The 21,309-nt window shown below is 39.2% G+C and overlaps 2 protein-coding genes across 2 annotated transcripts; both read left to right on the top strand.

Moving 5' to 3' along the window:
- The first annotated feature begins 1,299 nt into the window (after positions 1-1,299).
- synpo2la (synaptopodin 2-like a) lies at positions 1,300-12,862 on the top strand. Its single transcript, XM_017431407.3, has 4 exons — positions 1,300-1,598; positions 5,570-5,721; positions 6,355-7,070; positions 8,273-12,862. The coding sequence occupies exons 1-4, from the start codon at positions 1,497-1,499 to the stop codon at positions 10,855-10,857; spliced, it is 3,555 nt and encodes a 1,184-aa protein (XP_017286896.1). The 5' UTR covers positions 1,300-1,496; the 3' UTR covers positions 10,858-12,862.
- Positions 12,863-16,304: 3,442 nt separating this feature from the next.
- myoz1a (myozenin 1a) lies at positions 16,305-21,203 on the top strand. Its single transcript, XM_017427143.3, has 6 exons — positions 16,305-16,511; positions 18,106-18,192; positions 18,743-18,930; positions 19,119-19,401; positions 20,232-20,397; positions 20,485-21,203. Exons 2-6 carry the CDS (start codon positions 18,108-18,110, stop codon positions 20,717-20,719), a joined length of 957 nt encoding a protein of 318 aa, XP_017282632.1. The 5' UTR covers positions 16,305-16,511; positions 18,106-18,107; the 3' UTR covers positions 20,720-21,203.
- The last annotated feature ends 106 nt before the right edge of the window (positions 21,204-21,309 follow it).

The raw sequence follows: 21,309 nt of genomic DNA, 5'->3' as shown, positions 1-21,309 counted from the left end.
TCTGGAGACAGGTGCAGAGCAAGTCTGCCAAGGGCAGCAGCTATCTAAACTCCTGCAGCACTGATAATAGCTGTGCAACTATCCTAAACAGATTTAAATGAACATCAAATTGTGCCAAAATTACCTACTTCTTGGAAAGTTCACTTCCACTGAGACTTTTTCCTCTTTGTCAGTAGTTTCATAAAAACTAGAAAGAGGGTTAAATTAGGATTAAGACTCGGAGAGAACAAATGTGGAAAAATTGACCTTCTTACCTGATACCAAAGTTGTTAAGTATTAAGTGCATTAAGATCAAACCTATCAGTATCTTTTTTGCATAGGTAAAGACTTAACTAGTCAGTTATCTCCTAGAGTTAAGTTAATATTGCCACAAACCTTCTCTCTTCTGATACTTTTAAATTAATATGCTAAGAACATATTAGCTGACAGCTGCACAATTACCATTGCATTTGCACAGAACTTAACAGAGGATATAGCATCTATATGAGTCACAAATTTGTTTGTTTAGAGTTTTTTCATTTTTGCCAAAAGCTTCAGGACTTTAAATGGGGGCAAGAAAGAAAAATAGCTGCATTTGTGTATGTGTTTGAGTCCTTTTTTTAATTTAATCATGGTTCCTCCATTTGTTTAAGTATTTGCAACTTAGGTTAATTGAAATTCCTCTGAAAAACTGAGACACATAAATGCACTAATTGCATCTGTATTAAGCATGGGTAGGATTTGTTACAAAAAGCAACATGACTGCAGAGCTGCAATGACCAGAATCATCCTAAAAGTTGAAAAGTAACCAGAACAAAAGTCAGTCAGCTGAATGTCTACATCACAGATTCCTATCAGCACCTCTTAGCTTAATTTAAAGACTATTTGAAACCAATTATCCAGGATTAAAGGGTCGTCTAACACCAAGTCTCAGAAGTGAGATTTGAGAGTCTGGTTGTGATCAAGCTGAATGTTACAAATGACCTTAATGTCAGACATGTAACTCGCCCATTAGGATGGTCTGAAAGTTAACTTTTCATTTGGTCTACAGAGAAGCCGGCAAAGCAGAAAAGGTGGCTGTGTCCTATTTTTGGAGGGACTATCAACAGCCCAATGGCACGGGGCTGAGTGACAGCACAAGTGTTGAGCTGGATGTTCCCCTCCCTCATCTGGGGCAGACATTCCTCAGTGTAAGCAGACACAGAACCCCCCTCCCATCATATTTCTCTTTCCCTCTCCCCTTCCTAAGGCTAAGATGGCTGTCCTACTCTGGGTATGGGTGGGGGCACAGAAATGTGTGTGTGTGTGCAGGTGTGAGTCCTGGTTGTGGAGCTCAGACGACAGACAGCAGGAGGACAGAGCGCCAGGCGAAGCGCAGATCAGAGCTCTATGCGGGGGGGCCCTGTCTGCCAACCATGGAGCTAATACACTGAGAGGGGGGTTCGCCCTCAGATGAAACATAAAAACCAAAGAATAACAGAAAAATAAACAAGGAAAAAAAAAAACCTCACAAAACAATGGTTGCAGAGGAGGTGATCATTACACTGTCCGGTGGAGTGCCATGGGGGTTTCGTCTCCAGGGAGGCGTGGAGCATCAGAAACCGCTCCAAGTCGCTAAGGTGAGTTGATTTTTTGGGAGAAAACTGGACAAAAGTTTCCTTCGGTTTGTTTGGTGAAAAGTGTATATTTGACAGCTTCGCTAAACAGTTGTGAAACATTATCTGAGATATATCAGGTGTAGATTTAAAGAGCTGAAGAGGAATATTGGCTCCTGTGCTGGTTGGTTCAGAGCCTGATCGTGAGTCATGGTCTTCATTTAGAACAGTTTGTATGCAGGTGTGTATTGATAACTGTTTAGGTGAACCTTGAACTTTAACACTAGATTGTTGAGGCTGTAACCTTGTCTGATATTTTTCACATATTGTCTCTTCTTCCAATAAACAGAATAAAGCTAAACTGTGATGTAAATAAACTGATGCTGATCCAGAACTCATTTTGCAGGTTTTGGTTTGTATGTGGATGGTTAAAACTATACCTTCTACAGATTAATGCTCGTTTTGAGAATAGGTTTCAGAAGCAGAATATTCACATAGTGCTTAAACTATTTGGGCAATAATCTAACTTTTATTATTCTGTCTTCGTTGTGAAGAATTAAGAAATCTTTTACACCATTCACTCATGGTTATTAATGATCAGCCACACATATATTCATGTTCAAGCTGGCAGGGTATCAAATTTATTTAAAAACATTGTTGCAACAGTGAAAATCACAAAGATGAGCATAAAATGTCTTAAAAGTAGGCTTTCTTTGGTTGTTGAAAATAAGTATGATTAATGCTGCACTGTCTCTGTCACAACAGAAGCTATTTCCAGTATTTTATTTTATTTTTTTAAAGTTTGCCAGAGCTTAAGAAAACTTTTAATGTTGTTCCCTTTTTATGAAGGTGCTGAGTTCATTTGACTATTCTAGAGAAAAATCTTCATTTGGTGTCCACATTTGGTCCACATGAGGCAGTCCAAATACCAGTCTTGAACTACATTTGACAAATTTAGGTTTGACATCATATTTCCAAAGCAGGAAGAGTAACATCGTTTGGAAAAAAATAAGTTACCACACATCCCTATAGGGTTTAAAAAGACACTGAACATGATAGTTCCCTTTCTGACTTCTGATTTATCCTTATTAATTTATTATTAGTAGTTAATATGTTACATGTTATAGAGAACTTGTGAGTATGTTTTTGGTACATATGCCTTGCAATACTCACAGAAATTCACGAATACTGAATGCTTGTTGGGGAAAAGCAGATTTTTTTGGTTAGCAAATTGTCTTAGCTCACTACCTGAAAATTATCCTTGTACACAAATTCTGATCATACACAAACAATTATTTTGTTGCTTAGAATATGAGAAGGTTTCTTGTTGCTGTTTCACATGGAAAGGTAATACTCAGGTTTAAACAGCTTCATACTCTCTGGTTGTACTTTCCTGAGTATTCATGCGAACACATTCAGCTCAATGAAGATTTTGAAATAAATTTTTCAAAACATTGGTCTGTCAGTCAGCTTCTTCTGGCAAATAGCATAAAAGTAGTATCTCATTGGGCTAAGACTACTGAAGACTGGTTTGCTATTCAAAATTGTGAGAAAATTGCTATAAATAGGGACATTTTTTTTAGCATTCTCACTGAATTCTGAGTGTTTGTGACCAGCAAGCTGTGCTGTTGTGTTTTAAGCATCCAATTTTAAAATCTCCACCAATTTTTGTGTGCAAGGTTTGCAAAACTGCATTAGAGGCTGCACGTATTATTTTGTTGCCCACCTCTGCCCACATCGTATCCAGCTAGTGACTGGAGTAGCCTTTAGAAAGGAAGATGAGCAGATTTAGTCCATTTTTTCACTAAATAGTATTGATCATTCATGTGATTTTTAGACCTGGACATTAGCCTCGGATGTTTTCAATCAGAGGGGAGCTCCTGTGCAGGTGTCAAATTACAGATCTAACGCTCTTTGGACAGTTTTGAGACACTTACAACAAAATCGAGAGGGGTACGAGACGGCTTTGAGACAGCCGCAACAACTCCATGACTGGACTGTTCTGAGAGAAAAACTGTTGCCCCAATTTTTTGAACAAGTCCAAAACTCAAGCGACAAATTATTTGAGGAAATTGAGAAGAACCCCCACAAATGTTTTGAGACACTTTGTTGATTCCCTTGCAAATGCTGTTTGCCAGCTAGTCGCCAGCTGTCGTGTCAGTCAAAGAGGCTTGCCGTCCTGCCGCTTGACTTTTGAACATGTTCAAAAAATTTGGACAAAAACTTTTCTGTCACAAGCTTTCCTTGTGACAGTAAACAGTTGAGGCTAAAAAAACAGGCTGTTGATAAATATTGATTAAAACATTTGTCAAATTGTGCTTATCTTTATTTCTAAAGTGTTCTCTAGTAGATTAAATCATAAACTTTGGGGCGACTGGGGTGAGCTGAGGCGAGTGTGGGTGTTGATGGGCAATAAAGTAATGTGCACGGCACAATGTGTTTCAAGCAGTGAAAACAAGAAAAAAAATGGAATTTTCAAAGATTAGGCCACCCAGAATGCAGATACACAGCTTGCTGGTTGCAAAAACTTGGAATTCAGTGGGACTGGTATGGAAAAATTTGCCAATTTTCTCTACAATTATGAGTTGCCAACTAGTCTCCAACAGTCACAGACCAGTAAGATATTAACTTAAAACTGCTTACAAAGAAAGTTCAGTATCTAGATTATTATTATTTTAGACTAGTGTTGGTCACAGATCAGCTTTATGGTGGGCAGCTGTTTTTGTTCGATGAGCAAGGAGGCTTAATCTTGTCGGGTCCTGTACTGTATCAGTTCGAACAGGTGGGGTTGTGTGGGGCATCACTGAATGAGCCAAAGTGTCAGAGCTCGGTTTGTACCTATGAGCCTGCATGTGCGTGTTTGTGTGTTTATTTTTATGACTCTGTGTGTATTTCTGTATCAGTCCATGTGGTGTATGTGAGGAAGCATGTACGGGTATTATAAGTGTTATGATTTGCAACCACAATGTGACTGACAGAACAAATAACTTGACATACTGAGCCACAAGCAGGCACAGGCCACTTTGAAAGGCTTAGCTAAATGGGGACGTGGGATTTCATTACAGATGAACCAGAATAGCTGCAAAGAAAACTAATTAGGGTAACCAAAGGAGATGGTATTCACCCAGAAGTCCAATATACTGTATTCATAAAATAAATTTCCTTTTGCTGCATAATCAAAAACGCAATCTTATTTCTGAAAATCATTCATCTTAAATCTTCAAAGCACTATGTTGCTGTGATTTGCAAATGTCCAAGGCTATTTATTTCGGGCAAAATGCCACATGCTCAATAGATATTGGGCACAAATAGCAAAGGAACTAAATGAAGATGGCTGCTGGCTGGCATTTTCCTGTTAAAGTGTGTATGAGTGCCCCACTTGAGCTGCAATATGTGGCGTATGTCCACAGCAAGATCGAGCTGTCAGAACAAAATCTGTTCACCGTCAGACACTATCACAAGCCAAGACAGGACAACAAGCATGGCTCTGTCAGCCTTTTATTTCCTATCCCCGATGTTATAAAAACTGAAGACAGAAGATGTCAGGAAACTGATAAAGGTTTCAATAGCACATCACAACTCTTCAAACAAAATCTTTTGATTTAATACTTGGACTTAAGTTATATATAAAACTGCGGAATAATATTAAATAAATATGACACCATTGGGAAGCCCATTCACAGTGGCATGTCATAAATATTTAAACACCAGGCTTGCATAATAAGGGGATTTGTTTTTGCAGTGTAACAAGACCCTGTAAACAGAATGGTCCTGGAGAAATTAACATATGCCTTTCTATCTTATTGTAAGCATTCATAAACAATACCCTTGTCTGAACTCCAGCTTACCCTTAATGCCTTGAGACTTGATTTTAGACACAAGACACTTAGATTCTTCTAATAGTTTTCTTGAATTTGCAACATAAAACCTTTGAAAATGCATATTTGTCTATAACCCATGCAAACTGAAAATCTATGTGACTTCCTCTTTTGCAGGTGCGTAAACGTAGCAAAGCATGCAGGGCTGGGCTGCGGGAGGGCGATGAGCTGGTGTCTATCAATGAACAGCCATGTGGATCGCTTTCCCACGCCCAGGCTATGAACCTCATTGACAGCTCCCCTGGAATTTTAAACATACGTGTCAAAAGGTAATTGGAACAGAAGAGTAAGAATTACAACTTTACTAAATCATCACAAGTCATTGTAAAAAAGGGGGGGAAAGAACAAATGCCTTTCATAAAACACAGAGCTGATAAGCAATGTATTTCCAAAGTAAAACTGGCATTCCTTGAAGAAATCTATTTTACCCACCTTCTTTCATGCCAAAGTTTTAAATAAAGTTTTTGTGAGGATTGTTAGAGCTCAGACATTGTGATGGGAATGATTCTCAGCTACTACCAGGCCAAATTTTAGCTCAGTATCTGTAAAACTAACAGAGGTATGGACATCTTTTGTGTCTTTAACTAAGTTTGATTAGCTGTCTTGTCCATCTTAAATGGTATTAACTCTAATCAGTTGTATGCATTCAGTGATCACTTTCTGAGAGTTTCACCACAATTTGTTCACTGCTTCATATTAAATTTTAGTAAGAGATGGACAAACAAACACACAGGCATGCAAACATACACCACCACCTACCTTTAATGGTGGTAGGTGATAATGAATTGTAAAACTATTGCTTAACATTCATGAAATTCTATGATGAGAACCAATCAGTTGGAGATTTTTGGCAGCTAGCATCTACTGTTAAATCACCTTTTAACCTTTTTAATTGTCTACAGGGCGCCTGCTGCTTTTCAGTCTGTAGTGCTTGTCACCCGTGCCCCATCTCCCCGGATAGACAAAGAGTACCGTGCTGCTCTAAAAGCCATGTCACCAACACAACCCCATCATGCACCTGTCCGCGAGATTCACCATAGCCGCTCCTCTTTGACCAGTGGCCTGACATCCCCACCTGGTAGTGAGGCCTATTATGGCGAGACTGACAGTGATGCCGACGTGGCAGGTTATGAGAGGCAGCGACGCCAGAAACGCCGAAGCCCCAGTAACTCCAACTCTGGGAAACCAAGTGGACGAACGTCCCCAGAAGGGGGGGAGACATCAGAGATGAGTGGCTACGACAGTGCTCCAGACGCACAGGTTTTCTCACTTTCGATAAATGGAAGGGGGGGAGATGGAAAGGAAGGTGGCCTGCCAGGGGTGGCAAGAAAGGAAGTGGTTTTCCAGCCTCCTGGTCCAGGAATGTGGTCCTCTCAGACATCCACTGAAACCTCCTCAGTCATCTCCTCAGCAGATGACCAAGGCCCAAGAGATGGAGCACAAGAGGAAGACAGTGGCTTTCTAGAGCCAGCTAATGTGCCACTGGTGTCACCTGAGAGGGCAAAGGAGGCTCTGCTGTTGGGCTCCCGCAGCCAGCTTGTGCCCATGGTGGGTCCTGTAAATAAACCAATAGACGAGGAGCTCACAACAACCTACATGGAAAAGGCCAAGCAAGCCAGTGAGTAAAACTGAGGAGGACCATTGAGATGGATTTGAGCTTAATTTATATTTTGTGCACATTTTTAATTGAGGACATTAGTTAGATTAAGAGCCAGCATTCAAATGAACCAAAAATTAAATCAATCAAAAAAATAAAACACAATTAATAATTAGATGAAACCCATTTTACAATCACACAGTGTTCATATGTACTATATACTTTATATACTTATGTACTACATACCTTGTGAAAAGAGCTGTTAAATGTATTTATTAATTCATAAGGTTTCTCTTTTATGTTAGATTTACATACAACAAACAAGAATAATACATTTAACAAGCTTAAACTCAATAAATACTCAATAAATTTTAAATATTTAACCTGTATATAGGCACCTTTGAAAATAAGTTTTTGTGTATAATAAAACTTTTTATTTTTAGTATTTACAAAAATATATTTGAAAATATAGTCTTTTGAAAATTTTATGCAAGAATACAATAGTTGTTTCATCTGCCAATCTCCATTACTTCCCATCTAAAAGTTTCATTGGTGCTAATGAGTGTGAGCAAGACCTAACAAACAAAATATGGCCAGTATGGTTTACTATATTTATCTCAAGCTATGAGTGTAAAAACCCCAGCAATCAATCTGTGAGCACTGAAAACCATCTGCAGCTGCTTTCAGGAATCAAGTAGCAAATCAGGGACCCACATTTTGACTGCTCTTCTCTCGCTCTCTCTATTCTCCCTGACATACAATTTGTTTTTTCAACACTCATTATGACATAAGTCAGTTGCCACAATAACAAATGTGGGTTTACATTGGGTGAAAATGCACCAACACAGAAAGATGTGCTTCAACTTCAGTGGGTACCGCATACAGTATGATGGAAGCCCTTCATAGTTCTAGCTGTAACCTACATTCTGCAACTTTTCACTGGCTTGCAAATGTTTTTGATCTGTGACAGATGTCCGCGTATGTAAGCTTAATCATGTGCAAATTAATCCTTCACCCCAGCTAAGGTGAGAAGCTAAAGGCTTGCATGGAATTTTTTACAAAAGTGCTTCTGTGTCAAGTTAAAAGACGGATAGCTGCTGAAGGCATGGACAGTTTTAGATGCTTAAGTCATAGGTTTAAAGGTTAAGTCTGTTGAAAATCTTGCTGTAGTTGTGTTACACTACTGTAGGGTTCCTAATAGCTTTGACTTTCATACTCTGCAGAACTGAACCGAGGGGACACACTGCAGGACAAACAAGTAAAGGAAGCCAAAAGCAAGTGTCGAACAATTGCGTCTCTTCTGACAGATGCTCCTAACCCTCACTCTAAAGGGGTGCTGATGTTCAAGAAGAGAAGACAGCGTTCCAAGAAGTACACCCTCACAAGCTTTGGCAGTGTTGATGAAGACAGGTGTCAGGACTCACAAGAAGAGGATGGAATAATCCCTGGCAGTGAATCTGAGTTTGATGAGGAGGGCTTCTCGTCTGTTCCAGACCCAACTTGGGATAGTGACTACCTGGATAAGCTGGAGAAGAGGGCAACAGCAGGTGTGGAAGGTCGTGGAGTTGGAGCAGAAGATGCTCCAAGTCCTGGTTTGAGTGATACTGCAGGAAAAGGTGCCCAGCTGTTTGAGCAGCAGAGGAAAAGGGTGGATGAGCTTGCAAAGAAGGTGGAAGCAGCACAACCTCAAGTATCTACTGAATCTCAAGTACAGGAGCATTCTCAGATATATTCATTGCATCGTGAAATACACCCACAAGTACAACCAAACCAAAGACCTCAGGAGTCACCATCTGGCCTTACTTCCACACAGCCTCAGTCTCAAGCTGATGCAGCCTATGCAATGCCATATGGTGACCACTCTACAATTAGCACAGCTAGCATAGTGATGTCTCCACCCATGGCTCCCAAACCAGCCACAGCCACAGTGAATGTTCTGAGCAATCCTGCACCAGCTGCTGAAACACCACTACCTGAATTGCCTGCAAGCAATGTTCTAAACAGAACAGCGCGTCCTTTCACCCCTGGCTTCATCAGCATTCGAGCTGCGACTGCTCCTGTAACTTTCCGCCCACCTGTCACAAAGAAGAGTCAGCGTCCTTCCTCAGCAGCTGTTGTGCCCCCACCTTTTTCTGCTCCTTCTGAACTAGCTACTAATCCAGCACTTGTAACTTCACAGCTATCCTTTGGTACTCCACCAGTGCTCTCCCCATCATACTCCATCCATCAAGGTTCCCTGGGCCTGACACCAGAAGTTTCTGCTATCGTTCACCCTCCAGCCCTTTCTTCCTCTACAGACACAATGCAGTCATCACTAGCGATAAGTGGTTTTCATCAGGCTCCATTTTCAACTATGGCTCCAATGCCAATGCCTTCAGGACCTAGACCTCCACAAGTACAAATGGCACCAGTTCCCATTTCTACTTCTACCCAAGTTTCTAGCTCAGCTGATCCAATGGCCTCAACATATCCACAAATGCCAGCTGCTCAGCCACCACCCCCACAGTTTTCTATGCCACATGTAGCTCAAGTGTCAGTGGTCTCTCAGCCTGAAGCTGTAGCTCCAACTCCAGTTCCAGGCCCAGGAGGCCGGACTGGAATCTTAAATGAAGCTCGTCGGCGGAGCGGCAAACCCAAACCCATGTTTAACGTACCAGAGGTGAAGAAGAACTCCCCTAATCCTGAGCTTTTGTCATTGGTGCAGAACCTGGATGAAAGGTATACCAGACATAAATATGGTCAGCCACCCACTGAAGTCATTTACGATGATACAGAGGAGGAGGACAGGAGTGGTGAGGCTGGCATAGGAAGGGTGCCTCCCCCAGTTGCACCTAAACCTCGGGTTATTCATGAGGTCCCACAAATTATTCAAGCAGGGGGTAAAGGAGCTGAATTGTTTGCCAAAAGGCAAAGCCGCATGGGAAAGTATGTAGTGGACACCCCACCTGAGACTCCTTACCAGCGGAGTGTGACCTTGCAAAATACAGCTCAATTACATGACTCCTCTGCCGGTACTTCATTTCCCTCTCAGTGGAAATACTCTCCAAATGTCCGTGCACCTCCACCTATTGGTTACAACCCACTCTTAGCTCCTTCTATCCCCTTAGGGCCTCAGAGAGATCCAAAGCCAAACAAAAAGGGAAGAGCAGGCGTCAAGAAAGAAGGTATCAAAGCTGTAGATTTCATGAAAAGGCAGCCATATCAGCTCAATTCTGCTATGTTTCAGTACGGTGGCAGTGCTGCTAATCTGTCAGCTATGCCTTCTTACCAGGCCCAACAAGGTAACTACTCAACAACAATGGTAGGGAGTTCATTAACCTCACCACGACAATTTCCCCTCAAAACAGCCCGTGTCTATGAAATAAAGCGATTCTCCACACCCACACCTATGTCAGTGCCATCTCTGACACCCAAAATCATTGCACCTCGCTCAGCCACAACGCTTGGAGAGCGTTTGACTGACTCCTGCATGACCTCACCACCTCCTGCTCCTTTCAATCCAACTCCAGTCACTCCAGCACCATTTACTGCTTCGTCATCCTTCCAACCAGCAGGGCTACCCAGCCTCCCCAAATTCTCTGCCACCCCTGTCTCACACCCTGTACCTCCATCAGTCCCCACACCTTACACTCCAGTGTCATACAACACTGGACTCCAGACAGCCAAGCAGTTTCAGAGTGCTCCTGAGCTCAGCATTCTTTCTTCTTTACCCCCACTGAAGGCCAACCCAGTTCAGGCACCTAAACCACATTTTGTTGCCACTAGGGGAGGTATCCAACCCCCAGTCTGGAGGCCAGGGGCATTCTGAACAAGAACAAACTACTGTTAGTTAATTACTGATAAACAGTTAATCAACATCAGCTGTTTTAAATTGGTGTACATTGCTTAAAATGATGGTTTAGATATTTTGAAGTGCTGTGGAAAAGTTATCAACAGTTAATATTTTACCCAATGTAGATAACTTTCTGACTGGATCAACAAGCCAATTGTATGTCTGATTGTGGCAAAATATCAAAATGGATTTCTTAAATTACAATTTCAGAAAGTTTATAGATATGTGTTTATAGATATATTTACAATCATTCAAAGAGCTATCTACCACAGGTTACTTAATAATTGTTCATACATCTTCCACAGAACCCCACTTCAAAAAATTTGAGTATCCCTTTGAGTTTAACAAAAAAAAGTCAAAAGTTGATTCATCTGTTTCTCTCTTGTAATTGTGACTCTGAAGTGAGTTAAAGGGTGGTTTAAGGTGACTGGATTTCTTTTTTTTTTCTTCTTTTTTTTATTTTTGAAGACATTCTCTCATCATATTGTTGTCAAAAATACAAAATACCAAATTCTTCAAAGCTGTTTATTTCAAAGCAAACATTAAAAGGTGTGTTGTCAATAAAAGATTATGAAGTTTAAAATATTGAAAATTCTTTCAGTATTTCAGAATTTAAATCATGGTGAATACAATAAACACCTGTTTGTGTTCAATACTGCTTATTACATTAACTTTGCTGCTAACATATTTACATAAGTGACAATAATGAAAGAGGAGATTACAGCAAGTCAGATGCTTTATTGTCCTAGTTTATGTGAGGCTTTTGGAGGGGTTTTGTACTTTTTTACAGAAAGAAAAGGGGCCTGTATTAAAGTATTCTTAAAAACTTGAAGTGTCTAAAATATGAATAGATGTGGTTCAGACCATGGGATTAAATCTTGTGTATGTGGCTTGATGTCAACAGGAGGACACAGATATTTTTACCAGTTCGTATATCTAAATGAACCTTGTTTTTTTTTCCAAGGAAGGTTAAAATGACAAATGACCTGAAGGAAAAAAGAAGGTAAAATGTTTTTAAACATCTCAGATTATCATGGATCTATAGATAAGATTACAGTTTTGCTTCTTCAACATGTTTGCAAGGTTGTGCCAGATACTTCCGCTCACTTCAGCGTAAGAGAAAGGGCAATCTTTTAAGCACAAGTCAAATTTAACTAGTATCACTGAATGAAAACTATTCACCAGGTTGTTTCTGCTTCCAGGTGCCATTTAGGACACCGTGGCTTCCGTAGCCTCAGTGTGATTGTTACAAATATCTGTAAATTGTTCTTTATTAAACAGATAATACAGATGAAGGATGTGCTTTTTAAGTTGTTATGATTCAATCTTAAAGGACATAAAGGAAAGTTGATGCTCTTAGGTTTCATAAAATGGCTCAAGGAATGAGAGTAGCTGTGGAAAGAGGATAACATATGTAATGGAGTCTTAATGAAGTCGTTGCCCATTTTCTAGGAATGGGCATGATCAAATTTAATAAAACTATGACTTCTGATTCATTACATATAGTGAAATATTCACAGCCTGTAGATATACCAAGAATGACCAGGGAAGTTTGATCTGAACAAAATAGAGGTGAAGCTCAAGATGCTGATGGAAAAAAGTTAGTGTCTTTTAATTCACAATGATTGCTAGAAAAAAAAATAGAAAAGTAACAGCAATGTACCTTGAAAGACTACGAGTGTTAATGGAAACAAGTGAGGAACAAATAAATATCTGTGTTGTTTTCAGCTTCTTTTTTTTAAACAATTTTTAAAGTATAATTTCTCCTGAAAGCTTATTTTCATAATATAATGGCAACAAAACATGCTGCGCTGTTTATATAGTTATGTTTTGGTGTACAATATGTGGTTCAAGTTTCTGGATACTGTTAGATTAAAAACGTGTGAAAATGTTTGTTTTGCTGAATATACTGAGTAGAAGTTTATACTGACTAAGAAAAGACATGTTTTTTTTGGAGAAATAAAATTAGTTTTGAAAGCTCTTCATTTGTCTGAAATGTCTGATTTTACACTGCCCTCTGTTGTTCAGTGTCTGAACACACATTAGTGGAAAAAAAACATCTACAGCTGATTGTGTGCCTTAAGATTTAAAATACACCATGTATGTTGCAAAGCCTTTTGCAACATACATGACAACCCTTATTTACACACACACACACACACACACACACACACACATATATATATATATATATATATATATATATATATATATATATATATATGCCTGTTAATCACTCACTCACTCAAATCAGGTGTGTCAAAGCTGACAAAACAACTAAAACATGCAGGACAGTGTTCCTCAAGGACTGGAGTTGGGAATCACTGCTCTAGAACAACTTCAGACAAATCTATTCCAGTAGCAAACTTTTTGATCCCGGCCTGGTTCTTCACTGAGGATTACGGTCGTTGGTGACCTGCATGGCAACCAGTATCAACCAATATATAACCAATATGAAGAATTGGTTTGTTGTACTGAAATAGTTTTGATGGTTTATCAGAGCCTTTCTGGCCTCATATATAACTTGTTCGCTGTACCTGCGTAGCCCAGTCAAATATGTACAGACTTTATTATTATTATTATTATTATTACTGCTGTTGTTATAATTTCATATATCAGATCAGTTTAATGTAAGTTAAGTTACTTTCGTAATATATATTTTTGGGTGGGGTTAGGGCCTGTTGGCCCAGGGCTAGAGTTAGGGTCTCCTCAGGGTTTAAGAGGTTAGGTCCTTTTGGCCCTATTTTGAGGCTGAAATTATAAGAGTATTCAAGTAAAAGATCTGAGGGGTGTCTGTACAACATGAATTACACCTTCCACATGGTGAGAATAATTTCTTGCCAACATGAACTTCAACCACTAAGTGGTGCTGTGAAGCTTTGGTAAGTTGGACTTCTCTTTGACATTTTGGTGCCATTCGTTCTCACAAGGTTCCTATTTATAGGGCTGTTAAAATCCAAATGGAATACTATTTATGTATAGTGAAAATGACCCACTGCCAAGGCACACACTTAATTAAGAATTACCTCTTATTTTAACAGCTAAGAAAAGCCTGAATAAAAATAAATTGGGTCAAGCTTTTGAAAAGTTTCTATTTCAGTGTGTGCTGAAACATTATGTACTGCAGTTTCCATTGGAGTAATGTTTCAGCATTAAAAAAAACTGTTACTTTACAGTATGTCTGAAAGTCTTTTTTTCTTTGCATCCAAACATTTACCAGAGGAGCAAAGTTGCCAGAGATTACCCACATGCTGTGTTAGATTATTGTTGCCAGAAATAGTCTGCAGTAACATGAATATTCAAACATTTATAAGAAGAAAAGAGCAGTTATATTAAATATGTGTGAACACACTGATTAAACATGTAAAAATGACTATCATAAAAGACCCCAATTGGTCACAAAAAATAGATTTAAATAGCCTTTTATAAAGAGACTGTATACAACAGAAGTTGTGAATTGCATGCTAAAAACAATTCACAAATATCAAGGTCTTGATTTTAGATCTAATTTTACAAAGAAATTGTCAAGATCTACTAGTTTAAGAGGGGGTATGGCAGTCAAAAAACAAAACAAAAGAAAAAAAACGGACGCTGATGAAGGGAAGCAAGCCTCATGTTAAGCAACAAAATATAAGAGCCACAGACAGCTTTCTGCAGTCTATAGATCAGTTCCTTAACAGACAAAAAGACAATATTTTATGAGAACAGGTTGAAACAGAATCATAGCTGTGGGGACATGCTTCAGTTGGGCGTGCTGTGACTATGAGTGAATTTGACCCTAAACACCTGTATGAAGAATATTAAAATACCAAATATGTGTAGTAAAATGCACACTGGTAGTACATATATATGGACATTAAAATATGCTGTATTTATTGGACAATTTCAATTTTGCACACAGATATAACAGTAATGCTTTACATACCAGATTTACAAAACAGATTTCATCAGTGGTGCCTATGTTTAAATTTCAATTATTGAAATTTAAACATAGGCACCACTGATGAAATCTGTTTTTTTTTTTTCCTTTTTAAAAATATTTCTTTAACAGTGTATTTGAACATGCATGTTCTCTGTCATTCAGCACATGGTACTGCAGCACCCTCAGCACCCACATATCCCATGGCCTTGGACAGAAGGGAATAGTTACAAAATAAAATTTAAGGTATTCCTGAATTAATGTCAGTTTCATTCCAGTGTATTTTAAAATGTATGGCTAGTAAAAATAAGGGAAAGGAAATCTATTGTTTCAAATCATTCTAGTCAACATAAAATCATGCAAAATCAGTTTCCACAAAAATCTCTGAGAGCCAAAACTGGGCAGTTTGTCAACAAATGCATAAGAAATTCATTGAACTTCAGGACTTCAAAGCAACATTCCTAAGAGAAAGGATAAAATATATTTGCATATTTATGTTTGAAACAAAACCAAGAGAACTCAGCATTTATTGACAGGAAGTATTTACAGCCACAGTTTCTTCACCCCATTTCATGAAAGCTGTTCTTTCCTCAAATGTCACCAGCAAGTCAAGGTTAATCAACCACACCCTCAGTTTCTGTACATGATTTGTCCTGTCTGAGGTGGACCCTAACTCCAGCGGTCTACAGAGAAGTTGTGGGGTACACCCATCACAGGGCCAACCAGTGTCAGTTTAGATTTTCAGTTAACCTAACATGAATGATTTTTATCAATGGAAGGAAAACCAAAGCACTTGGAGAAAACCAACATCTGGATGGGAAGATGCAAACTCTTTTAGTCCAAATGTCTGTTGTGAAGCAGGCCAACAAACCCTATAGACATGATAAGGTAACTGCGATTTAAAATACTGCATGTCACTTTTAAACATTGGTATTTTCCAGTATTTCCACAGTTTGACCTGTGGTTGTGGGTGCCATATAAATTGATTTTAAATGGCTTTAAATATACCTATTGCTTGTAGTAGTGTTTAAATAGTCTTCAACATGTTTATAATTTTTTACACAAGGTTTTTTAATCATGCAAATAATAACGCTCTCTATACTGCAGAGAAAGTGAAACTGTGACAATCTTGTATCAAGTTAGAGTGTGGCAGAGAGAGTGAAGGACCTAACCATTCCTTTGAAACACATACTGCCTTTAAATATACACATATCATTAACCTTCAGCTTGCACTGTGCACTCCTCCACTTCTTCTCCTTGTCTTTCTTCATATCCCAAACACACCCAAAAGTCCTCCGAGGTTTTCTTATGGCTGAGTTCTGATCCTCTCGCTCATTCTTACTAAATATAGACTTCAGAGCCATCTGCGAGAATGATTTTGCTCCCTTAATATCCCCATCAGCAGTTTCAGCTGGCCAAGAGAGACCTCTGATGGCCCCCTTCCCATTCCAAATTCACATCCCTGACCTCAGCCTCCTCCTCCTCTTCCTCGTCTTGACACCAACACTCCTGCCACCCACACCCCCAACCTTTTGGAAGATCTGCTTTCGGAGGGTTGGGTGGGCTTTGCACTTCCCGGGATCTGAGTCCAGCCACCGTAGGGTCAGAGGCACTAAGGGATTTGTGTACTTGTGATCGAAATCTATATATCTTTTTCACTGTTTGGTATTTATAGGTCTTCCTCGCCTGACAGGATCACAACAAAAACCCGGTGAGTGCATCTAAATTCCTCAGTTTGCTTTAGTTGTTGTTTAGTCGAGCAAAACATTTGAAAGCTGCTGCAAAACTGAAAAATACATGCAGAATTTCCCCAGTCATTATTTATGTGGGTGTGCAACTAAAGAGGACAAAGAAGGAAGAGCTCCTGAACATAACTATTCAAAATATTTGTTTAATTTAAAATAGAAATGTTAATATGAGATTGAAATTTGATATAGAAGCTGTTGTTTCGTTGCTTGATTTTCTTTGTGCAACTTAAAATGAACCGAGCAAACGAGTGAAAGTGCTGACTGTCCATCTCTGAGTTACAGTGAGTTTATATGGTGTTATCAGACCCTTAGAGGGGTGTGTGGGGGGTAGTAATCTGAACACACAGTTCCCGGTAGCCTTGTGTTTATTTAAGAGATTAAAAAAAACTGCTTTAAAAGCACCCCTTACTAAAATTCTTTCCAGTTGTGACTCCTGGTGTGACAGCGGGTCAAACAGGCGCCTAAGAACTGATTTTCTAGACGTGTGTTTTGTGTTCCGAAGAGTTCTTTCAAGCCCATTTGATAGCCAAATGACGCCATTACATGTCGCAAAAATGTCTTGGCTGGACATGGCCTTTAAAAATAGCTGCAGTGGGTTAGGTTACAGCCATTGGATGCGATGGGATGTTTTGCCACTTGACTGGGCCTTAAAGAAAACCTTGGAGCTGAATTTTCAGATATTTGTGCCACTGGATTAAAAAAAAAATCATTTAATATGATCATATAGACTAAGATATTAAATGAGGCATTCCAAGACAAGAAAAAGTTGGTAATTGATGTTTATGTGCGTAAGCACAGGGAGACATCTTGACATATGAGCCTCATGAAGGTATTCCACCTTGTTTGCCCACTTACAAGAAGCAAATTGGTGATAATGATCCTGTGATATGAATAATACTTATGTTATTTAATGATCTTGAAGCCTTCAGGTTGATGAGCAGTTTCTATCTAAACCACAGCGTGTATCGGTTTATGTTGACTCAATCAGCGTACAGATCTTGTGTCCCATAAACAAAACTGAAACACGTATTGAGCTATAGGTTTCCTTTGGGGAAGACATCTGTTCCACGAGGGAATGTAAGGAATCCTGACAACCCCTCCCTCCTTTGAAGGTGAAAAATTAGGAGGGTCTGTGGTGTCTGCAGGTCTGGTACATTTCAGTCCTCTGACTTCAGAGATTGATGATGGGTGGTGGTGTTGATGGTGTAAAGTCAGTCTAAGAAGCTCGTGCAAATCAAGTCTAAACTGAAACAAAAACACCCCTCTCAGTAGATTTTAATAATAAAATTCATATTTTTCTCCTTTAATTTAACGTGCAGGACTCTTTTTGCTTTGGACCTATTTTACCCTCTTAGTTTAGTTTTATATTAAACACTCTGGAGTGGCAAACTTGATTTTAAAGTCATAAATCCTGGAGGAGTTCTCATTTTATTTTATTCTTTTGAGCAAAGAGGGGCTCTCTTGCCGAGTAGCTCCAGCAAGTTTCAGATGAAGGCATGCTGTTCTGTATTTCTGTACCCAGGAGTAACGTTCTCTGTTTTCTTCCTGACCCTCCAGCCATGCCTCTGGGAACACCTGCCCCCCTAAACAAGCGGAAAAAGCCCTCCAAGATCATAACTGACCTATCACATATCAGTCAGGATGGTAAGGCTGACGTAAAATGATGTGAATATGAAATTACCACTGCTCAGTACAGCTCTTTTATATAAATGCCATATACAGAAATAGATGGGGGATAAGTGACGGGCGCTGTAGATGAGGTACTAATCTATGAGGATATTATTTGCAATAATATTATTAAGTAAAAAAAGCATGAAACAGCTTGAAATTTCAAGATAACAATAGGCCTATATTGGATTTTAGATAGTTGGTTCATTTAGGTTTTTAGTCACATTATTCACTAAATCTTATAATGAAGTGTGCAAAATAAAAAGTGTAAAATTTATTATATTTCTACTTTTACTCCAAAGACGCAACCATGGACAAGGAAAAAAATGAGGAAATGTTGTTAAGCTTAATTAAAAAAAGACGTTTAAAGATATTTCAGGAACAGTGATAGATAAGACTGATTTCTTCCTATTGTAATTTATTATGTTATTTATCTCCTGTTGCCCTACCCCCACCCCCTTTTGGCTGCTATTGTCATTGTTTTTTTTTTTTATTTTATTTTATTTTTTTAAACTGTCTTACCTAGAATTTGAAGCAGCTCCAGAGGCATCAGAGCTGGACCTGGGAAAAAAGATCAGGACTCCCAGAGACATAATGCTGGAGGAGCTCTCGCTGCTGAAGAACCGAGGCTCAAAGATGTTCAAGATGAGGCAGCAGAGAGTCGAGAAGTTCATCTACGAGAACAATCCTGATGTCTTCAGCAGCGATTCAATGGTGTGAGCCCAGTTTGTGGAAAATTTTAATATTTCAGATGAAACATTTTTAAAAGGCACAAACATCATAGTAATCATAAACCCAAAGTTTTGAAAAATCCTGAATGTTTGAAATTTACTTGCTCTGAAATCATTTTGTTTAAATCGTGAGTTTTTCATCATCTAGAATAATGATCCCGTTCTTTTTAGGACAACTTCCAGAAGTTTGTTCCCTCTCTAGGAGGTCAGATGGGAGGTCAAATAATAAATCTTGGTGGGCACTTTGTGAGCAAAGAATCTGGACATCCGTATTTAGGAAGCATGACTGCAGGAGGAGGGGCCCCGGTGCCTCCTCCAAAGCCTGGAAGCAAAGGAGCAGGAGCAGGAGCAGGAGGAGCAGGAGGTGCTGGAGGGGCTGGAGGAGCAGGAGGACTGGGTGGGGATGACAAAGGGAGAAAAGGAGATGGAACAAGTGACGGGTCCCCACTAAAAGGTTTGTATCTTACTTTCAGTTTGTTGGAGGAGTCTGTATTCTTAAACCACTGAACCTCTCTTTCTTTTAGAAAAGTTTACAGATAAAAACAGAGGCAACAACAACAGCTCCACTGTCTGAATGTAGAAAAATTCAATATACCAGCTCACACAAGACTTAACAAACAGCATGCCCTGTTTTTTTCTTACACTTCAATTTCTGCATGAATTAAAGAAATCAGACATAAACCAGGTGGAAAAAATGCTTAATAGTTTCACAATGTTCAAAATAAGAGACAGTATATGAGGATAGATATGATCCTCTTGTAAGGATTTTGATGCAGACTGATGACATCAGTCAAACTCTAAATAAACACACAGGAAATACTACAAATGTTGCTTTTTCTGTGAAATTGCAGCATGAACACTGAGTGCTGATTAACTTCGCTGAAATTTGCTGAAGAAGCTGAAACTGAGGTGTTAGTCAGAGCTAAAGGAAAAAGAACACTAGCTAAAAGGAGCAAAACACTAGCTAAAAGCCAAAAGTAGCAGAAGAAGAAGTACTTCTAAATAATGTTCAATATTTTGAAAAGTAAAAGTTAGAAAAAAAAAAGAAGTCTTATCACCAGTCTCCTGAATGAGCGGAACAATTTCATATATGAATGGCTAAAACAGCACAATGTATCAATGTATGCAGAAGTTTTAAGATTGCAAAAAAAGAAAAAAAATGTATGAAAAACAAAACAAAACAGGAAAACATTAGAATCAGTGTTCACACAATACATTTTCTATTATTAATGTATCACTGAATTCTATTTTTTTTTAAGATTTTATCCAAATGTGTCCACACAGGAGGTGGAAAAGATGGTGGAACTACAGTGCAGATTCATGTGAAGACTTACGTGTCTCCTTGGGAGAAGGCCATGAAGGGTGACGAGAATCTGCTGTCCACTCTAAAAGTTGTGATGCCCGGCCCCATTGAACAAATGGAACTCCGCAAATTCAAGTCCTTCAACAGGTAGTTTCCTCGCTGTTTGATTGTGTGTGTACAGGTGAGAAACAGGCATTTTAATTGGCTTCCTGTCTCACCTTTGTTTGATTAAAGGATGGCCATGCCCTTTGGAGGCTTTGAAAAGGCCAACCAGCTCATGAAATTCCAGCTGCCAGAAACTGAGGTGACCAAACTGGAGCCCGAACCTGCAGTGGTGTACCAACATGACATTGGCTGCCGACCCTCCTTCAACCGTACTCCGATTGGCTGGGTGGGCAGCAGCGAGCCCAGCAGCATCCACATGGAGACAGATGCTGTGCCCTTTGACGGAGAGACCGACGAGCTGTGAAAACATAATCATACTGTGATTACACACACCGTGCACATACACACACACACATGAGCGCAACTGTATGGATAAACTTCAGCATGCACACGATAGGCGAGCTTAAAATTCTCTGTTGTAATGATAATGAATTTGAATGTCTGAGTGTGAATACCTGAAAGTGTACATGACTTGCAGTCATGCTCGTACCTTGCTCTGTATTAAATTGTGAGGCAAAGGCGAAGCTGCACAGCTGACGATTAAAACATCAAATGTTTTGTCGAGCTTTGTTGGCAGCTTTAATTTGTCAGAAAAGTCGAGAAGTCGCAGATTTTGTCAAAGAGGAAAGAATGAATTACGTGTGAAGATGGAGACTCCCGCTGCTATTTTTGTGCATGCTTCCTTAATGTCAAATTGTTGCCACATTTTGTTGTCTCCCTTTGTCTTTTTTGTTAAGATGTTGATTATTTGTAGAAGTATAAAAACACCACAATCTTGTCTAACTTGGTATGCAAGCTTTTGTTGATTTTTGTGCCAACAGAATTTTGCCCCAATAAACTTTAACTCTTTTCTCGACAAGTGATAAAAAGATTTAAAAAGCATAAATCCATATC

Source organism: Kryptolebias marmoratus, linkage group LG22, assembly GCF_001649575.2.
Source record: "Kryptolebias marmoratus isolate JLee-2015 linkage group LG22, ASM164957v2, whole genome shotgun sequence".
In the NCBI taxonomy this organism is placed as follows: Eukaryota; Metazoa; Chordata; class Actinopteri; order Cyprinodontiformes; family Rivulidae; genus Kryptolebias; species Kryptolebias marmoratus.
This window is presented reverse-complemented; position numbering and strand designations above follow the sequence as displayed.

Coding starts and splice junctions, on each gene's coding strand:
- synpo2la (XM_017431407.3), top strand. CDS start 1,497: ATGGTTGCAGAGGAGGTGATCATTACACTGTCCGGTGGAGTGCCATGG. Junction 5,722..6,354: donor TTAAACATACGTGTCAAAAG/GTAATTGGAACA, acceptor AATTGTCTACAG/GGCGCCTGCTGCTTTTCAGT. Junction 7,071..8,272: donor GGAAAAGGCCAAGCAAGCCA/GTGAGTAAAACT, acceptor CATACTCTGCAG/AACTGAACCGAGGGGACACA.
- myoz1a (XM_017427143.3), top strand. CDS start 18,108: ATGCCTCTGGGAACACCTGCCCCCCTAAACAAGCGGAAAAAGCCCTCC. Junction 18,193..18,742: donor ATCACATATCAGTCAGGATG/GTAAGGCTGACG, acceptor TGTCTTACCTAG/AATTTGAAGCAGCTCCAGAG. Junction 19,402..20,231: donor TGACGGGTCCCCACTAAAAG/GTTTGTATCTTA, acceptor GTGTCCACACAG/GAGGTGGAAAAGATGGTGGA.